The sequence below is a fragment of the Rhineura floridana genome, chromosome 16 (assembly GCF_030035675.1).
Source record: "Rhineura floridana isolate rRhiFlo1 chromosome 16, rRhiFlo1.hap2, whole genome shotgun sequence".
Classification (NCBI taxonomy): Eukaryota; Metazoa; Chordata; class Lepidosauria; order Squamata; family Rhineuridae; genus Rhineura; species Rhineura floridana.
In genome coordinates, this window is record NC_084495.1 from 20,236,430 (window position 1) to 20,255,091 (window position 18,662).

Below are 18,662 nucleotides of genomic sequence, written 5' to 3' on the forward strand. Positions count from 1 at the left end.
TTTTGTACACATTACTTGATTGGAGAACTGCATTGCAAAATGCGAGAAGTGTGAATTTCAGAGGAAGTTTGGTTTCAATTTGCATATTGTTTCAGAACGTGCAAATTCGGTAGTTTTGCCTTTAAAAGTAAACTTGATCGAATTTCTCCCCCATCCCTAAGGAGCAAACAACACAAACTCTGCATTGACCAGAGGCATTGGTTCGTGAAGCTGTTAGGGTTGCCAACTTTTCAACAGGCTCCTGCCACTGTGTCTTTAAATGCTGTTTGATGTGCAAATATTAGTAGATGACCATGTGTACCCTCCATGCTGGGGACAGAAGGGACACTTCACCTGCTGATTTCTACAAATTTGAATGCTGTTAAAAGCACAATTGGAGAGGGTTATGTTGTTGTTGCTGCTTTCTTCCATGATTGCTGTTGGCCATATGAGTCCAAGCAGGTCAAGGAACTCTCCCCAGAAGCAAAGAGTTGGCTATTCTAAGCCTGTTATGAGTGCCTGCTCAATCTCCGCTGTATACCTGATTTCCTAAGCACTTTGCACGTTAAGATTTCCATATGTGTTCTGGTGGCTTTAATCAGTTGAGCAAGCAATGCGGAGATGTGAAAAGGGCAAGCTGGCTGGCTTCTGTGTGTTGGCAGCCAAGGAAGAGGCTTCCTGGGGAAACTGCAATGTAAGGGATCAGTTTCCCTTGGAATTTGCCTTTGACTGGGTAAGTGTTCTTGAGGATCCAAGAAAGCTCAGTGGTGGAGAGAAGTGAGTCGTCATGGCACAGGGACTGTAACAACAATGACTGTTTAGAGCACCTGTAGGGCTCTCACTATTCCACAAGATAATCATTCAGGATTTTGAAAACATTTGGTATAGACATGTGTACTTTGTGATTATTGAAACTAATACAAATTAACAGTTTAAAAACTACATACATGAATAAATATTATTACGTACAGTAATACTTTTGTATAGAAGCTAGTTTCTACACAAGTTCACACATCGCTTGCTCTCTCCTCCACCCAGACAAAAAAGAGGTATTATCAAACTTCAAGAACATATTCTAGCCAAGCAAAAACACTTGGGGTGCAAAGCAGGGCCAGTGAAGGATATGTCCTGGGAAGAATTCCAAGAGCCAAATAGAGAGGCCCGGAGGGCCACATTTGGCCCCCAGGCCTAAGGTTCCCCACCCTTGCTGTAGAGGGAGCAAAAAAGGGGGATCAGAAAAGGGGTTTGGTGAGTCCTGGGGTGAAGTGAGGAGTTGCTTGATAAGATGAACCGCTGCAGCCCATAAAGTCTTGAGGACTAAGAACAAATATACAGGGGAAAGGAGAATCCTTGCAAAGTGTGGTATCTACCTGACATAGCTGTTGAAAGGGGATAAGCATACACCCTGATGGGAGTGGCTGTTATATTTGTACTCCTAGATCAGGTAAAGCAAGGGAATGTTTTGCCTGTGGATCCAAAATTACTGTGGTCTCTCTTAGGGATGGGTGAATCTGTCAATTTCGACTTCTCTTCCTTTCTAATTTTTCCAATCTTAACTTCAGTTCTCAACATTTCCACAAGAGTTTGTCATTTTTAAAAAGAAGTCCTTGTGAAAATTCATCAGCTTTGTAGAATTTCTCCTAATATACACATTTTTGTATGCAATCTTGCCTAATAACATACACAGTATATGCAAAGCAACTTCCCCTAATATAATGCATTTTTATGTTGTTTTCACAAATATATACATTTGTATCTACCCTAGTATATGCATGTTTGCACACATTGCTTGGCTGGAGAACAGCATTACAAAATGCAGAGAATTTCAAAGGATGTCTGTGTTTCGGCTCGCGTACTGTTGTTGGAAAATGCGAATTAGGGAGGCGCACCTTTCAACATGAACGGAAGCAAATTTCTCCTCCATCCCTAGACTTTACATCCTTGAATGAGTGGTTGTGAATAGATACAACAGCAGAGTTGTTACTTCTGACAGGTGCTACTTGCAATTCCCCCAGAAAAACACAGTGCCTCCAGGGGTAACTGAAAAACCCTGAAAGATCCTTCTTGCAGTTGGCAGCAGTTGTTAGCTTAGGGCAAAGGGCAACCCTAGAGCAGCCTGCAGGTTCTGATTTTGCCTCCCTTTGCACTACCCTAGCAGGGAAGACAGAAGCAGAAGGAAGATAATCTGTAGGCAGCGAAACTCTTGCTAAAATCTGGGAGTGGCTAATGGAAGCACTTCCAGGAATTTCTGCGTGCATTTCTGCACGTTAGCAAAGACATGGGAGGCTTCCAACAAAGAGCAGGGGGAGAGAGAGAGATGGTATATTTCTTTTGCCAGGATGCCCCGAGTGAGGCCTGCCAGGTCTAGGAGGGAAGAAATGGTGCACCAGCTGCCCTCTGAGTGCTAGTGCCTTGGCATTGCCCATGGAAAGGAAAGCAGCTGACTGTCTCCTGCTTCCTAGAGAGACTCCTGTTCAGGGCCATGGCTTGAAGGCACAGCCGTCTCTGCTGTAATTTGATCAGCATTTATTAGACTTACATAACCCACGCGGATCTTGGCACTCACTCTGCCAGATGCCTTCTTGAGCAGCAGAGTCAGAGCAAGGGCATGACCGACTGGGACAGCAAGCGAAATCCTCTGCTGTTGAAAGTCAATCTGGAGATGGGAGCAGAGGTGTTGTCTCTCCCTCTCTGTATCTTTCTCTCTGCTGCTGTTGTACGAGAGGAGAAAGAGGAGGCGGCAACAGAGCAAAATGTACCAGTCAGAAGCCAATGCCAGGCTGCTGTTGCTGTTCCCATGGTAACAGCATCCCTGAGGATTCTCTGAGCAAGGCTATTCCCCTTCACCCACAGAGGTGCAAGTAGCAACCCTTGCATTATTGTCAGGGCTAGGGGGCAGCTTTGCTAGTTCCTCTCTGAATGTTCTATTTGGGCAGGTTATGGTCCAGCATTTTGGACTGTAGAATCGCCTTTAAAACACCCGGCCCATACAAACTTGGGAAGGTACATCCCAAAACCTAATCCAAGAACAGAAATGATCTCTGAGGTAACATTTGATCATTCACTTCTTACAAACCATCAGCATGGTGGCAGCATCCAATCACCATTGCCTTGTGATTTCCCTGTTGCTCTTATATATATATATATACACACATCTATCTATCTATCTATCTATCTATCTATCTATCTATCTATCTATCTATCTATCTATCTATCTATCTATCTATCTGTCTGTCTGTCTGTCTGTCTGTCTGTCTGTCTGTCTGTCTATCGGGCACCAGGTTGGTGAAGACTGGCCGAAACAAATCTAAAAAAGCAGAACAGCTTTCTCAGAGGAACAGCTGAAATAGCCTCATACAAAACTCCACCTGTTTTTTTAAGCAATTCCTCTGAAGAAACTGGTTCTGATGTTGAGAATGACTCAAAACTAGAGATGGGCAAAACTGTCAGTTTTGGTTTTTCTTGGTTTCTCATTTTTCCAATCTTAAATTCAGTTTTCCACATTTCCACAGCAATTTCTCTGTGTTAAAAAAAATGAAAATATGGTCAGCATTTTTGTGCAAATTTCTCAAAATATACTCATTTTTGCATCCAGTTCTAATATACACACTTTTGCAAGCACTGTCCTCCAATAAAATGCATTTTTGCATGCATTTTATACACTTTAATTGTAACCGACTAAGTCCTTCTTAGAGTAGACTCACTGAAATTAATGAACTTAAGTTATTAACTTCAATGTTTTTTTCTTAGTAGAACTAGCACTGAATACTACACTATGATTTTAGCGTGTATCTCATATTCCTCCATTTTTAGGGTACTATTTATAAACGCCTGTTATTTAGAGTTCTTTGGTAAGCAGGGTATTTTGGACTATCAAAGTTGGGTACTAAATGGCAGAACTTTAGGTCATGTAGAAAGATACTTTTAAAAATGTTGATAGTTTGGTAAATGAGAGAGGGGCAATCACAAACATTTTTTACAACCAAACATTGACCACATCCACACTATACATTTAAAGCAATATGAAACACTTGTAACAGTTATGGTTTCCCCCAAAGAATCCTGGGAATTATAGTTTGTTAAGGATGCTGAGAGTTGTTAGGAAACCTCTGTTCCTTCAAAGAACTACAATCCCCCCAGTGGTTTAACAATCAGTCCTTCCTCCCAGGGAACTCTAGCAATTCTAGCTCTATGAGAGGAATAGTGGTCTAAACTCTTGGCACCCTTTGCATACTACAATTCCCAGGATTCTTTGGGAGGAGCCATGGTTGGTAAGTGGTATAATACTACCTTAAATGTCTGGTGCAGATATGGGCATTCTTTGGTGTGTTTTCAATTGTTTTCTTGGGGTTACCTTTGGACCTTATGGTGAAGGGCAGGCAAGAAATCTCTTAAATAAATAAATGCCTAATAATGATAAATAAATAATAATGAAAATCTCCATTATTGAAACAAGAAGCATCATAACTGAAACAAGAAGTGTCTGGTGTACATTCCACATTTTTCCTTGAGTAGAATATCTTACGTTTGGACACAATTCATTCATGTCGTCTTCATGCCCTTTGTTAAACTAAAATCTGCAAAATCCTCTGCTCTTGAGGCCACAGACCCATTCTCTCCACTCTTCAATCCAACCAGAATACCTGGAATGGCATTTCCTACGTGTCTTATTCGAGAATGATTTCGTCCTTTTTTATTTAAAAAATCTCATCACTCCTTTCCTCCTCCACCACCAGATTTCAGGCTGAGTGTTTTCAAGAGAAATGTCAGGCTGACCTCCAACTTCCTCTTCAAACTTCAGCAGCATCAAAGGACAATTTCCCCTGTTTATCTTCTTCAGCTCCTTTGAAGTTCTGCACTTCTGTTGTAAGCAGCTTGTGTTAGATGAAACCACAGAGCAGTTTGGAGTACCTTCATTCTGATAGGAAAAAACCTTTCCCAGCCTGCATATTCTGGGTTGGGGCAGGGCTTATAGTTTGACATAATTCCCAAATTGCTTAACCCTTCTCGCACTTGCAGTGGTACATTAGGTAATTTTAGGCTGAGTACACACAGCAAATGTTTAGAACACACTGAAAGCATGTGACTTCCTCCAAAGAATTCCAGGAACTGTAGTTTACATCTCACAGAGCTACAAGTCCCAGCACCCTTAACAAATAACCATTCCTAGGGTTCTTTGGGGGGAAGTCATGTGTTTTTAATGTGCTCCAAATGTATGGTGTATATGCAACCATAGGTTCTGGAGTGTGCGAGGGGGCTCTTTAGATGGCAATATACTCCACTTCAAAATGGGCAGCTTTGCTTCATTTGGGGGCCCTCCTGCTCATTCCGCTGAGTGGGACCCTACACTTCTGCCCCAAAGTCCTGCTCAGATGACACCACTGCCTGCCTGCCAGTTCTGCTCTCCACTGCAAGGGCTCACAAGACCAAAAAGAAATCCCACAGGATAGGGGAAGAGAGAAAACAACCGGAGGAGATGTATGCAGTGGAGACTAGTCGCTCTGATGTCAGTGCAGCAGTGACTCCACTCTGGGTTTTAGACTGAACTTTCAAGGGGCTCCTTGAAAGTTCGGACTAAAACCCGGGGCAGATTCACTGCCCCACTTACACTGGAGCCAACAGTCTCCACTGGATGTAAGTTCTGGGAAGAATATGTAGCCATGAGAGGAATGAAGCACCCCACCCTCCTCCCTGCCCTGCCAGTTTCCCCCCACTAATGGGCCCTGCCCACCTCGAATCACATTATCTCAGCAAACACACAAGACAGGGAACACTCTTTGACCAGATAATGTGCTGGTTTGCCCTCAGACGTTAGAAGTGTTGAACAAGTCATTACAGATAATAAATAAATAACTGTCAAAACCACCAGGAAAAAAAGCTGCAACAGAAAACAAGGTTTCTGGGGCTGTCTGGAGGTTGGACTTTGTAGCACGTGCCTTGTTATCTGTTTGTTTCATCTGGCCGAGAGAACCTGATCTTTGGAGCACAACAGCCAGTAGAATCTAGGAGGTTACTTGGGCTTTCTTGTGCCGCTCTGCCACCTCTAACAAGTCCCAAGCAGTGGCAAAGCCAGGTTTTCTCGCTGTGGTTGATGTTTTAATCCTTCTTCAAAACCTTTACTTTGGTGAAGTGCCTCTAGTCTGAACAAAGACATGGTCCATTTCAGCTGCAGCTTGGTGGTCTGGATTTTTCTCCTTCATGGTACGTATGCCGGTGTGAGAGGTGGATCCTCTTCCCTGAAGTGTAGAAACAGGGAGGAAGGGCTTGCCCACTGCACCACCCCAAAGGCCAGGCCAGACTCGTTCACATGACCATATTTGCATGGTGAGTAAGGAGGAATTGAATGGATCTTCTGGGCTGATTTGGCACATAACGTAACAAATTGTGGGTTGCTTTCCTGGCCATCCAGTTCACAATTCAATGCAGGCGTACCACGCCATCCCACTTTCCTCAGTGCTGCAGCGCCTGCGGAGTCAACCACTTCAGCACCTGGTATCCATGGAGAAAGCCTTGGGGCGCCTCCAAATGACCCATTTATTGAGCATTCATCTTAATCTGCTTGCACAAAGTTTACGGAAAGTTTAGATTGCATCCAGTCCTTATTGAGCATTTGTTCTAATTTATTTTCAGAGTGGTTATGCAACAACGTGCATTTATCCTGATTTGCTTGTGGGGTGTTTACATGTCTTCCAGTTAATTATCCGGTGGCTTTGTTTGTGCTGGAGTGACAGAGCCCTTAATCCACTTTAGTTGCACAAAAAGCATACCTCAAGTTCTGATATGCCCTTGAACCCCTTTTGCAAAACATGAACTTTTTGGAGACATCCTTGATTGTGTTGATTCCCAGTGTAAAGGCACAACTACATGTTATCCAGGCAATACAGGGTTCCCAGCCATGTCATGACTTAATACTAATTTTCAGAGGGTAGAAATGTTAGTCTGCTGAAGCAAAACCAAGAAAGGGTCTTGTGTCACCTTAAAGACAAACAGATTTATTATGGCCAAGCCTTTCATGGACTACAGTCTACTTCATCAGATGCACAAAGTGTTATCTTGAGTTACAGGGATATACTATGTACACATGTTTGGGGGTGGAGGTGGTAATATTAATTTTAATGTAGGGTTGGTGGAAAGAGGTTCAGGGCATCCTCAGCAAGGGCAATCCATAGGGGATGGAACATAGTTCTGGAAGAATGCATGGAAGACCAAATTATTAAGGCAGCCAGAGTGAAAAAAAATTAAAAGCTGAAATATCAGTCCAGTAGGATGTGGGGAGACAACAGATAGATAGGGAAATAAGAAGCTGGAGTTCCATGGGAAGTGGGATTGTTAAACCAATCTGTACCTCTGCAAGGGGAAGAGGGGTCTCCTACCAACTCTCAGTAACCTTCACAAACTACAGTTCCCAGGATTCCTTGGTAAAAGCCATGACTGTTTAAACTCGTGTGATAATGTTTTAAATGTATAATGCAACTGGGGCCTCAGACAGGCAAGGCTTCTTTCAACTAGACTAGACTAGGCAAACTTCTCGGGATTGACCTGGAAACTCTTTTGGCCAGCCCAGTGGTCCTGGGATGCTAATAGGCTTTTCTGGTGTGGAACTTTGCTAGATCCTGAAAGGGGCAGTATTCTCCCTGCCCACCTCCTCACTCTGCACAATGGTGGCAACTCTTGACAAGGGGCACCTGTGGACAGAGCAGGAAGTTCTTGCTTCAAATCCTAGCTAACTCGGTACCCAGCCAATTCAGTCTCTGGTAAGCTGGTGAAGGACATCCTTTCCTTCAGCTCACAACATTTGAATTGTAAGCTGGAGGCATGCTCAGCAAATCATACATTGTGCCAAACACAGCCATTTGACTTGCAAGAGATCTCATAGGTGATCTCAGCAACCGCTTTGCTGCAACAGACCCTGGTTCATTTACTGCAGGCAACTAAGGATGGATAAATCTGCCTATTTCAGTTTCTCTCCATTTCCCATTTTTTCAATCTTAAATTCAGTTCTCTACATTTTGCTCTTCATAGGAGACCTGGTTCTTCCCGTTTTGTATCTGAGTAACCAGGAGTAGCTCCTGGTTACTCTGCAGTCCTCGGTCCTCTCCATCCTTTGGCATGTCAGCAAAGCTTTTGGTGTGTGTGGCGGGAAAGGGAAGGGGAGTCAGCACACCAGAGCACAAAAAGGAGCCCCAGGCTGCATACACACCATACATTTAAAACTTTTCTGTTTAGGCAAGCTTTGCCAGACACATAGATGTTGATCTGGTTTAACCCTTTTTAGTTAGAAGCTAATTGTTTCGAATAAGTTTTTCATTACTTGTATTTAACTGTTTTATTGATAATATTGTTTTGGGTTTTTTTGTAAACCCCATAGAGGTCTTTCCATTCAAGCAGTATGCCATATTTTGTTAAATAAATAAAATAAAATAAATTTAAAGCTCATTTAATCCCGACAACCGTTGTTGTTAAGGGTGCTGAGAATTATAGCTCTGTGAGGAATAAACTCCCATCTAGGATGCACACCTTAACGTGGTGAGGGGGTTTGAGAGTGTTGAAGAAGCTGAGAGCAAAGCCGTCAGGAGTCTAGACCAAGAAGCTAGACTCCTAGCAGGGGCACCCAAGGCAGAATGGTCAAAGCTGAGACACTAGACTAAGATGCATCCAAACTCAGAGGAAGGCAATGGTAAACCACCTCTGAATATGTCTTACCACGAAAAGCCTACAGGGTCGCCATAAGTCATAGTCAACTTGAAGGCACATAACAACAACAATGAGGGATAAACTATAGTTCCCATGATGCTTTTTTGGGGTGGTGGTGGAAGGTGCCTTAAATGTACTTTGAATGTATGGTGTGTACACAGAACAAGCCTCCAAGTGATACTGAAATATAAGAAATATGAACAGGAAATAAGATGCTCAGAATTATAAAATGACCACTGCATTTTGGTGCTCCTTGCAAGGACAAAGGAATATAACTTACTATGATACTTTGGTAGGGTATGATGTGTTGCAACATTATATGCTGAAACATGTTGGACATTTTATATTTTGGGGCATCTCATTTCCTATAAAAATGTCATATTTTAGCACCATTGCCAACTTTGCCTCCTCTTCGCCTCCCACCAACTGACTTTGCATGCAGAAAGAGAGAGAGAGAGAGAGAGAGAGAGAGAGAGAGACGTTGGTGTGCACAATTTCCTGTTTAAGTTTTTTTAAAAAAACAAAAAACCTTTAATCCCAGCCCAAACTAGGGATGGGGGAGAAATTAAATTCTGTTTGCATTTGAAGGTGAATCTATCTAATTCACACTTTCTGAAATAATATGAGAACTGAAACACAGCCTTCCTTTGAAATTTGCTCTTCTCCGAATTTTGTGATGCCTTTCTCCAACCAATGTCTACAAAAATGCAGATATTAGGGGAAAATGTGCATAAAAATGAATATATTAGTGAAAATAATATACAAAATATATCAGGGATAATTCCTTGCCAAAATGTGTATATTAGTCAAGACTGCATACAAAAATGTATTTATTAGGAGAAATTCGCACTAAAATGCTGAAGAATTTTCATGAGGATTTTTTTAAAAATCACAGATTGCTGCAGAACTGAATTTAAGTTTGGAAAAATTAGAAATGGAGAGAACCAAAACTGCAGATCCATCCATCACTAGCCCAAACTGATATCAAGAGGAGGAAGTACCTAGGTGTAGGAAACACTTGAGGAATAGCAGATGGATATCAAAGGACACAGAAGAATGGCCCTAAACAATTAGTTAAGAATTGCAAAAGTGCAAATGGAAAGCTCAGAGGACGCACCCAGTCAGGAAGCTAGACAAGAACTTTATTGCCTCCGGCAAGGAGAGAACCAGCACGGGAAACTCCTGATACAACTAACTCCAATGTCATCTAGTGACTAAACCATAGCATATGCCGTTATCCGCACAAGCATCCTTTGGGCATTTACCCCCAAACATGTGGCTGAAATAAATGTAACATGATCTCTCCATATCTTTTGCAAAACTTAAAACCAGGCGGGGAGGTGAAAAGTGACTCACAGCAGCAGTGTTAGGGAAATATTGTTTATTTATTTATTTATTATTTCAATTTATATACCGCCCTTAGCAGAATAGCTCTCAGGGCGGTGAACAAACAAGATAAAATACAATATATCATAGTAAAAAATCACAAAAACATGTACAAACAAACAACAGAAAGCACAACAAAAACGAAATACAACACAAATTAAGAAGGATACATGTTAAAAGTAGAAAGATTAAGAAAATTAAAAGATTAAAATGCCTGGGAGCATAAAAAGGTCTTTACCTGGCGCCGGAAAGATAGAAGTGTAGGCGCCAGGCGTACCTCTTTGGGGAGGCTGTTCCACAACTCAGGGGCCACCACAGAAAAGGCCCTAGATCTAGTAACCACCCTCCGGGCTTCCCGATGAGCTGGTACCCGGAGGAGGGCCTTAGATTCTGAACGAAGTGAACGGGTAGGTTCATAGCGAGAGAGGCGTTCCACAAGGTATTGAGGTCCCACGCCGTGTAAGGCTTTATAGGTCAAAACCAGCACCTTGAATCTCGCCCGGAAGCAAATAGGGAGCCAGTGCAGACGCGCCAGAATAGGTGTTATATGCGAAGACTGACTGGTCCTCGTCAATAGTCTGGCAGCTGCGTTCTGCACCAGCTGAAGCTTCCGAACTGTCTTCAAGGGCAGCCCTACGTAGAGCGCATTACAGTAATCCAATCTTGAAGTTACCAGAGCATGAACAACGGAGGCGAGGTCGTCCCTGTCCAGATAGGGGCGTAGTTGGGCTACCAGACGAAGATGGTAAAATGCATTCCGTGCCACCGAGGCACTTTGAAAGAGCCAGTGTGGTGCAGTGGTTCGAGGGTTGGACTATGACCTGGGAGACCAGGGTTCGAATCCCCACACAGCCACAAAGCTCCCTGGGTGACCTTGGGCCAGTCACTGCCTCTCAGCCTCAGAGGACGGCAATGGTAAAAACCCCTCTGAATACCGCTTACCATGAAAACCCTATTCGTAGGGTCGCCATAAGTCGGGATTGACTTGAAGGCAGTCCATTTCCATTAGCACTTTGATTTTTTTTTAATGAATAGCAGTATTGAAATATTTGTATAAATAAGTGCCTGTAAGCAGCTTTGTGAGTTCCACCTATGTGGAAATAGACATACAAATACACATACAAATATGTGTTTAACCCTTGCCCCCTGTGCATTTTCTTTTATCAAAATTCCTCCCCAGGTTGCTAATAATATCCTTATGATGTGGAGGTGGGAACCTCACGAAAGGGGGACCGGCTGTGTCTTTCCAGGTGGTTCTATCAGGACTCTTTGCAGGCCCTTCCCTTTCCCCTTAGAAGTACTAATAGCAGTTTCAGTAATCTCTTTTCATTGTTCGGTATGTCAGAACTTTGGGACTTGGGCTTTGTTTGTTTGTTTGTTTAACCACATACTATAATATACTACATGCCTATATGTTCTTGTTATTGGACGGGGTTCCCGTCATTTCCCTAGCAATCAAATCCTGTTTCATGACACATTAGTGCCCTTGAGGTCTTTCCCTGGTGCCCACAAAGCCTCTGAGTCCTCTTGGTCATGAAGCACAAAGAGTGGTTAGTATCTTTTTCTCCCTTGAACACAGAGCTGGAGGAAGTTGGGAGAGTGACGTTCTTTCCCACCACTTCCTCTTTCAGCTCTATGTGCTTTTCATGGCTCAGATTAATTCTGCTGAATCTGACTTTTACCCAGATCCCTGGGGAAATGACCGGTGTATGTGCACATTTTCTCTTTTTCTTTCTCTTGGAAAGGGGGTCTGATATGGGGGAGAATGGTGACCAGAGTGGGATGCTTATAGCATTCAAATCAAAAATCCAAATGTGCCCACGGGCAGTGGTGGCTATTCCATTATGGCAAATGGGTCACTGCCCCACCAACCTCAGCCAGCTCCCATCTACCTGCCTTCTTACTTACAAACAGTTCAGAAGGTGGTGGCCCTGCTGTTAGCTTTCTCCCCTTCCTTCATCTCAGTGTTGCCCTTGTAGAACTCCACAGGAAGGAGCCTGGGGAAAAAAATATAATTAGTTGGATCTGCCTGTCATTGGCTGTGGCTCCATCTACAGCTGGGCTCTCTGCTTTCTGCCCCACGAGTCCCATTGGGCACCAGCCACCTTTGCCCCTGTTCTAGGATCACCAACATTTTTTTACTGGCCCTGTTAAGTAAAGGAAACTTTTCCTGGTATGAAGATAAAAGTGATGGAGACCATTTTCCCCGCATGATTTCTGCATGTCACCAGGCGACTATTGAAAAAAGCACAGGAACAAGGCCAGTAAAAATAAAAGCACACCCCCATTTCCCCTCTGTTCCATTAGCCCTCTCCAAACATGCTTTCAGTGTTGGTCATGACTAGCCACATCTTCAGTGCTGCAGTGCACACAAACCCTCAAAATAGAGGCGCATGCTCTTCCAGCGATGTCAACCTTCGCCTGCTGCCAGCGGTAAGAACGTGGCACATCTGCTGCCAATTCTTAGAGCTGATGACTCTCTTGCCATCCTTGCTGATGGAATGGACCACAGACTGCCACGCAAAGTATGCCGTCTTTACAGGAAGCCAGTTATGACATTAACCTAATGGAATCAGCTCTGCTCAGCCTCCTCTCTTAGCAGGACACAAAAGCTTGTAAACTTCAGACACTTGGCCTGGGACACCAGGATCAGGCAGAGCCATGCACCTGAAATCAATCAGGCGGCAAAGCAAAATGATCCTTGGGACCCCTAGACCCAGTGATTAGGGGAAGAGCATCTGTTTTGCATGTAGAAGGTCCCAGATTCAATCCCTGGCATCTCCATGTCTGAACCTCTAGAGAAGCCACTGCCAATCACTGTAGACAATACGGAGCTAGGTCTGACTCTGCAGAGGCAGCTTCCTATGTTACACATTTTTAAAAAACTGGGTATCTTGTTGGTAAATTTTGTGATGGTAGGCTCATTCAAACATTTGGGTATCTTGTTAGTAAATTGTGCTGCATTGGCTGGTGAATTGGATGCATGAATAAGCCATCACAGAGGTGATGGCTAACATCAGAGGTCTTGTCTAAGGATGGTCAGGTGTTTTAACTTTACAGAACACTCCTCCATTTGAAGGATTTGAAGACTGTTGCTTTATGCAGCAGAGTTCATTGGAGATATAAAGGAATATGAAAGAGAGTGGGATTTATCTTAAACAAAATAAACTCATTTTATTAAGAAAGTACACATGCATATGAAAGCTTAATCATGTACACTAGCTGAATTCAAAAGAGTAGGGAGAGAGAAAACTGGGGGAAGAAGGAGAACTGGAAGTGATGATAGCCCTGAGAATATTGCACTCAGGTCCTGCTTGCGGGCTTCCCCCAAGCAACTGGTTGGCCACTGTGAGAACAGGATGCTGGACTAGATGGGCCACTGGCCTGATTCAGCAGGCTCTTCTTATGTTCTTATGTTCTTATCAGTCTAACCAATCAGAGGCATGCTTAAACTCGAGGAAAGTAACAAGCAGAGAATTCAAGCAAGGGCTCTTTCAACTGACTACTATATCTATTGCCTCTAGTGGTCAATAGATTCAGAGCACACAGCAAGACAATGCATTGATTGAAGTGAACCTTCCAACAGGATTGTCAGAGAACAGTCCTTTATTGGAGGTCGCCTTCTGTTTGAAGGGTTGTCCAGTTTAAAGAAAAGAACCAGGGGCATCGCTTGGTACTTAAAAGCTGTACAAAGTTAGAGAAGAACAATTCAAATTATTGGATTAACCCAAGGCTTTGTGTCATTTGAAAATCATTTTCATTTGGATCTCCACACTGGGACTATTTATTAATGCTGACAGATAGAATCCTGTATTTGAACAAGCATGATTTATGTTCCAGTGAAGAACTTCTATATTAAAGCCACTGGCATTGTTTGGCCACTGAAGAAGAACAAATGGCAGATACGCATCTGGCCAACTTATTCTCGGAACACTTATTTTAAACTGGCACACATCTCATTAGGACATATGTTGTTAATTGCTGTGTTTAGTTTGCTTAATGGTTATTAAATATTTTAGTGTTTGCAACCCATTTTGAATTATCCTCCTTCACTTTTGTTCTTTCTCAGATTGTCTTTTATTAAGGAAAATCAAACCTTTTTGTGTTTTAAGCCAGAGGCACAGACCCCATGCTAATTTAAATGCATGTATACAAATTTAGGTTGACTTTCAAAGGGGAAGAACCAGACTCTAGTTCTGAGGGTTTACTCTGAGCTACGGGGTGCCAGTAGGAGTTTCTGGGCCCAGTGCACCCCACTCACATTGGCAAGATGCATATGTATGTACATATTAAAGGTAAAATAAGGTCCTCTGGGTGGATGACGATGGCATTGGCAGGTGGCTGGGATTTCACTGGCACTGCACTTTTTAATGCACCCAGTTGCTGTCCAAGCAAATTTTTTTTCTCGAAAAAAAGAAATTTAAGTTTAGAAAGGGGGGGGGAGAACTGAGATGGAGCAAAAAAGGCCTGAAACTCAGGCCCCCTGGACCACCCCTTAACAATACCCCTAAGAAGGAAGAGCAGGGGCTCTGAAGTTGTGTCTCAGCAGTGAGTAGCTGGACAGCACACTGGTCACAGCCTTCCCCACAGGCAGAGCAATCCAAATGCTGGGGAGCTGGCAGAAGGGGGGCCGGTGGAGGAGGAGTCATCAGAAAGGCCAGCAGGATTCTCCTCCTGCTCGGGAGCCGGTGGCCTGGCTGAACACTGGCTCCTTTGGGGAGCTGCACTTACGAGCCAACCAGGGACTGCTGGCTCCCACAAACTGGCCTCCTAGGGAGTAAGTGCGCCCATAGAGGCCCATTACAATTTTTTACTGCCTTCTCGCCGGCAGAGTTTCGGGCAGATCAGGACCTGGGGGACACAAGGAGGATCTAGCATAAATCCCCCCCATGGCTACATCCCCCGCGCCCCGGGAATGCCCTGTTTTTGGGGCTTCTGCCAGCCCCCAGTGTCGCCAACAGGCTCCTGGTGGTGCTGTGGCTCAGCCACGGCAGAGTGCTGCTGCTGACAGAGGCCAGCAGAGCCCATTGGCGCCAGGAGCCTGCCAGTGCAGCTGAGGGTCCACGGCATCCAACTCCCCCCAGCCCAGCAGAAAGGTAAGTTGGATTGCACCCTAAATTGGGATGTATTGTATATCTATTTAAATTATAGTAATTATGTCTAAATTTATATTGGAATTTGCATTCATTAGTATATGCAAATGTTATGCAAATCTGTATCCTCTCTTGCCCTCTCCTTTTGATGATGCATTTTCCTTTTTCGGGGAGGGGATGTGTTAAGTGGCCACCCAGCATGGTCTACACATACAGTAGAATGAGAAAGTAGAATGGAATGTGCCAATTTAGGCTCCAAAAGGGTATGCAAAACTCACTGCAGGTTAAAACAAGATAAATGAAAAGCCTAGCACATCAGGGGAAAGTGTTTCAGCCTAACATGGTTTTTGCTCTGCTAGTTTTCTGTTTGCATACAGTCCCCTTTCATGCTGATTGGTTCTTAGGATGCTGGAGACATCGGGACCCAGCTTGGACCCTGCTCCCAAAAAAGGAAAGGGGTCTAAGACCCCCCAAGACCCCAGACGACTACACCCTGCTCTAGTCCCTTTATTTATAGAGATACGAGAGGGGATGTGCAAGCAACCAGTATTCCATGCAATTGCTCAGTAAATAATAAACCTACTCCTGACTTCCAGCATTTTAGCAAATGAGTGCAACAGGACAGGGATGACAAGCAAGCATTTGGCCGGCTAGCCTCTCCCCTGTCCCCCATACCCAAACCACATGGACTTAATTGTATGAGTGTTTCTTTCCTTCCTAGGGTGCATCACAGATAATTCCAAAGAAAGAACATCTGAATCAGAAGACATCAGAAACTGTACATCCATCCCTCCGGTGAGGTCTTTAACATTGCTAGAAATTGGAGAGGTCTATAATCCGTGTATGTGTGTGTGTGTCCATGTGTGTGTGCATATATATGCCCTTTCCAAAGTCACTGGCATCTAGATGGGGGATACATTCAATTCAGTTCACCTTTAAAGGCAAGTTATCAAATCTCCACTTTCTGAAAACAACATGCAAGCCAAAACACAGCTGCCCTTTTGAAATCTGCACTTCTCCAAAAGTTGTGATGTAGTGCCCCAACCAAATGGTGTTTACAAAAATGCATATATCAGGGGGAAGTGTGTGTAAAAATGAACACATTGGTGAAAAAAACATACAAAAATGCATTGTGTGAAGGAAAATGGCTTGCAAACAAGTGTGTTTATTAGGGATGCGCACGAAAATGCTGACGAGTTTTCATGAGGATTTTAAGAGAACTCATTGTGAATTGTTGCAAAAAGGGAGAGAAGTGAATTTAAGATGGGAAAAATGAGAAACTCAGAGAAATGAAATGGACAGTTCCTTCCATCCCTACTGGCATGTGGTCTGGCAGCTTGTGAAGCCTCCTGAAGTGTCAATGAACCAGCAGTAAAAATGGAACAGAGGATCAGTGTGAATGGTTGGCCTCTTCCCCTTTTGTCCTCTTCCTTTGCCCTCACAGCACGCTGATCATTTTTTTTCTTTGCGATGTCAGTACTTGCCTCCCACGGCCACCAACACGAGTGAACGGCTGAGTGCTCTGCGGCTGCACATGCAATCTCACAACCTCTCTGCCTACATCATCCCTACCACAGATGCGCACATGGTAAGGCAAAGGGTGCAGCAGCTCCACCATAATTGGCAGCGGGAGATGAGGGTGCTCCTCCTTGCTGTGTCGAACTAGGACACTGAAGGAAATACCCACCTGAGGATGTCTGTTGACCTGTTTCCCTGTCAGGCAAACTCACTCTGTCTCTCTAGGGCAATGGTTCCCAACCTTTTCTCCCATGGACCGCAGAAAATTGCTGATGGTCTTGGTGGACCACTTAATGATTTTTTCTGCCTGTTGTAGCTATTGTAATGTGCTGGGCTAGTTGCTGTATGGTCTTAATTGTATTTTTAATGGCTTATTTTCTTTCTTATATTATATTACAATTTCCATTCTACAGAATTTAAATTGCAGTACAATGCAATAAAAGAAATAAAAGAAGTAATAAGAATACAATTAAAAATCAATATGAATATTTAATGTGGACTTGCCATGGACCACCTGAATGAAGCTCGTGGACCATTGGTGGTGGTCCACAGACCACAGTTTGGGAACTGTGCTCTAGAGTATAGGAGGATAAGAAGTTGCCTTATGAGTCAAACCCTTTGCCTCATCTACCTCAGTACTGTCCACCCTGACTGGCAGCAGCTCTTCAGGATTTCAGACAAAGTTCTTTCTGAGCCCTACGTGGGGATGCCGGGGATTGAACCTCGGACCTTCTGCATGCAAAGCAGATGCTCTACCACTGAGCTATGGCCCTTCCCCTGCTTATGGCTTTTGCCGTGCTGGCAACAGGACTATTCATTCCTTCTGAAACTGAAGACAGGAACTGGGGGGCTAAGTATTCTAAGCATTTAGATAGACAATATTATGATTTTGCTGTGGACCTTGGAGGAAAATATAATCACTGAGCTACACAGACTAGCTAATGGCCGAGTGGTGTGCATTTTTATGAATCAAGAGCAAAGCACAGAATTTGGTCTAAGATACAGAATTCATCAACCAAAGAATCTCAGTTTTAATTTAAAAGGAAACAAAGCATTGCATAAGCTGCAAAGATAGGATGGCAAGCATGTGGCAAGGCAAGGCCTTGCAAAATTGCTTGCCTTGGATGGGGCTGAGCAGGAGTTCCTATATATTTCAGGGTGGGGCTTCAGATTCCTGCATGACAGGCAGATGCAAGATATATTATGCAAAACAATCCCTTTGCATAATATGTATAATGTATGCAGATTGCAGAATTCTGTATTTTGGACAAATAAATGTGTGTGTGTGTGTGTGTGTATGTGTGTGTGTTTAAGTGCAGAGAACAGTTGCGCAGTGGCTCTGTGTCAATGGGGCAGTAGAATCTGTTCTGAGGTTTAGTCTGAACTTTCGAGGAGCTGTCCAATGTGCTTTGGCCAGCTCCTTGAAAGTTCAGACTAAAACCCAGAGCAGGTTCCACTAACCCACTGCCATGGAGCTGCCACTGGCAGAATATACACAGGTATGTTATCGCAAAGGGGAGCCCTTCCTCACAGCAGTCTCTGAGGAGGAATATTGTTCCATACATTCAGAACTTTTCTGCTTTCCAGAGTGAATACGTCACAGAACGAGACAAAAGGCTTTCCTGGATGACAGGCTTCACAGGATCAGCAGGTGAATCCTCTTTCAGACTTGCCATGCACTTTGCCTGTTCAGCTTTGCCCAGCACCTCAAGCCCCACACATCCTAGGTAAGGATGGGGAACCTGTGGCCCTCCAGATGTTGTTCGCCTCCAGTTCCCATCAGTTCCGCCAGCAGGGCCAGGGGTCAGGGATGATTGGCATAGTTGTCCAGCAACATCTGGAAAGCCACAGGTTCCCTACACTTAAAACAAGTTGTTACTCACCAAGAATTGGAATCAACACGTAACCTGAAAATGTGTAAGAAAAGATGAGTAAATAAGTAAATATTGGGATTTGTGGAGAAATAACAAGAGCACATAATGTTGACTCATT

General features: G+C 43.8%; 1 protein-coding gene across 1 annotated transcript in view; it reads left to right on the plus strand.

The window, feature by feature from the left end:
• Positions 1-5,948: 5,948 nt before the first annotated feature.
• XPNPEP2 (X-prolyl aminopeptidase 2) overlaps positions 5,949-18,662 on the plus strand; it is a 47,091-nt gene continuing 34,377 nt past the window's right edge. Inside the window, exons 1-4 of the mRNA XM_061598335.1 lie at positions 5,949-6,180; positions 15,874-15,947; positions 16,630-16,740; positions 18,258-18,321. Of these exons, the coding sequence (XP_061454319.1) occupies positions 6,132-6,180; positions 15,874-15,947; positions 16,630-16,740; positions 18,258-18,321 (298 nt within the window). The 5' untranslated portion in view covers positions 5,949-6,131. The remainder of the gene's footprint in view (positions 6,181-15,873; positions 15,948-16,629; positions 16,741-18,257; positions 18,322-18,662) is intronic.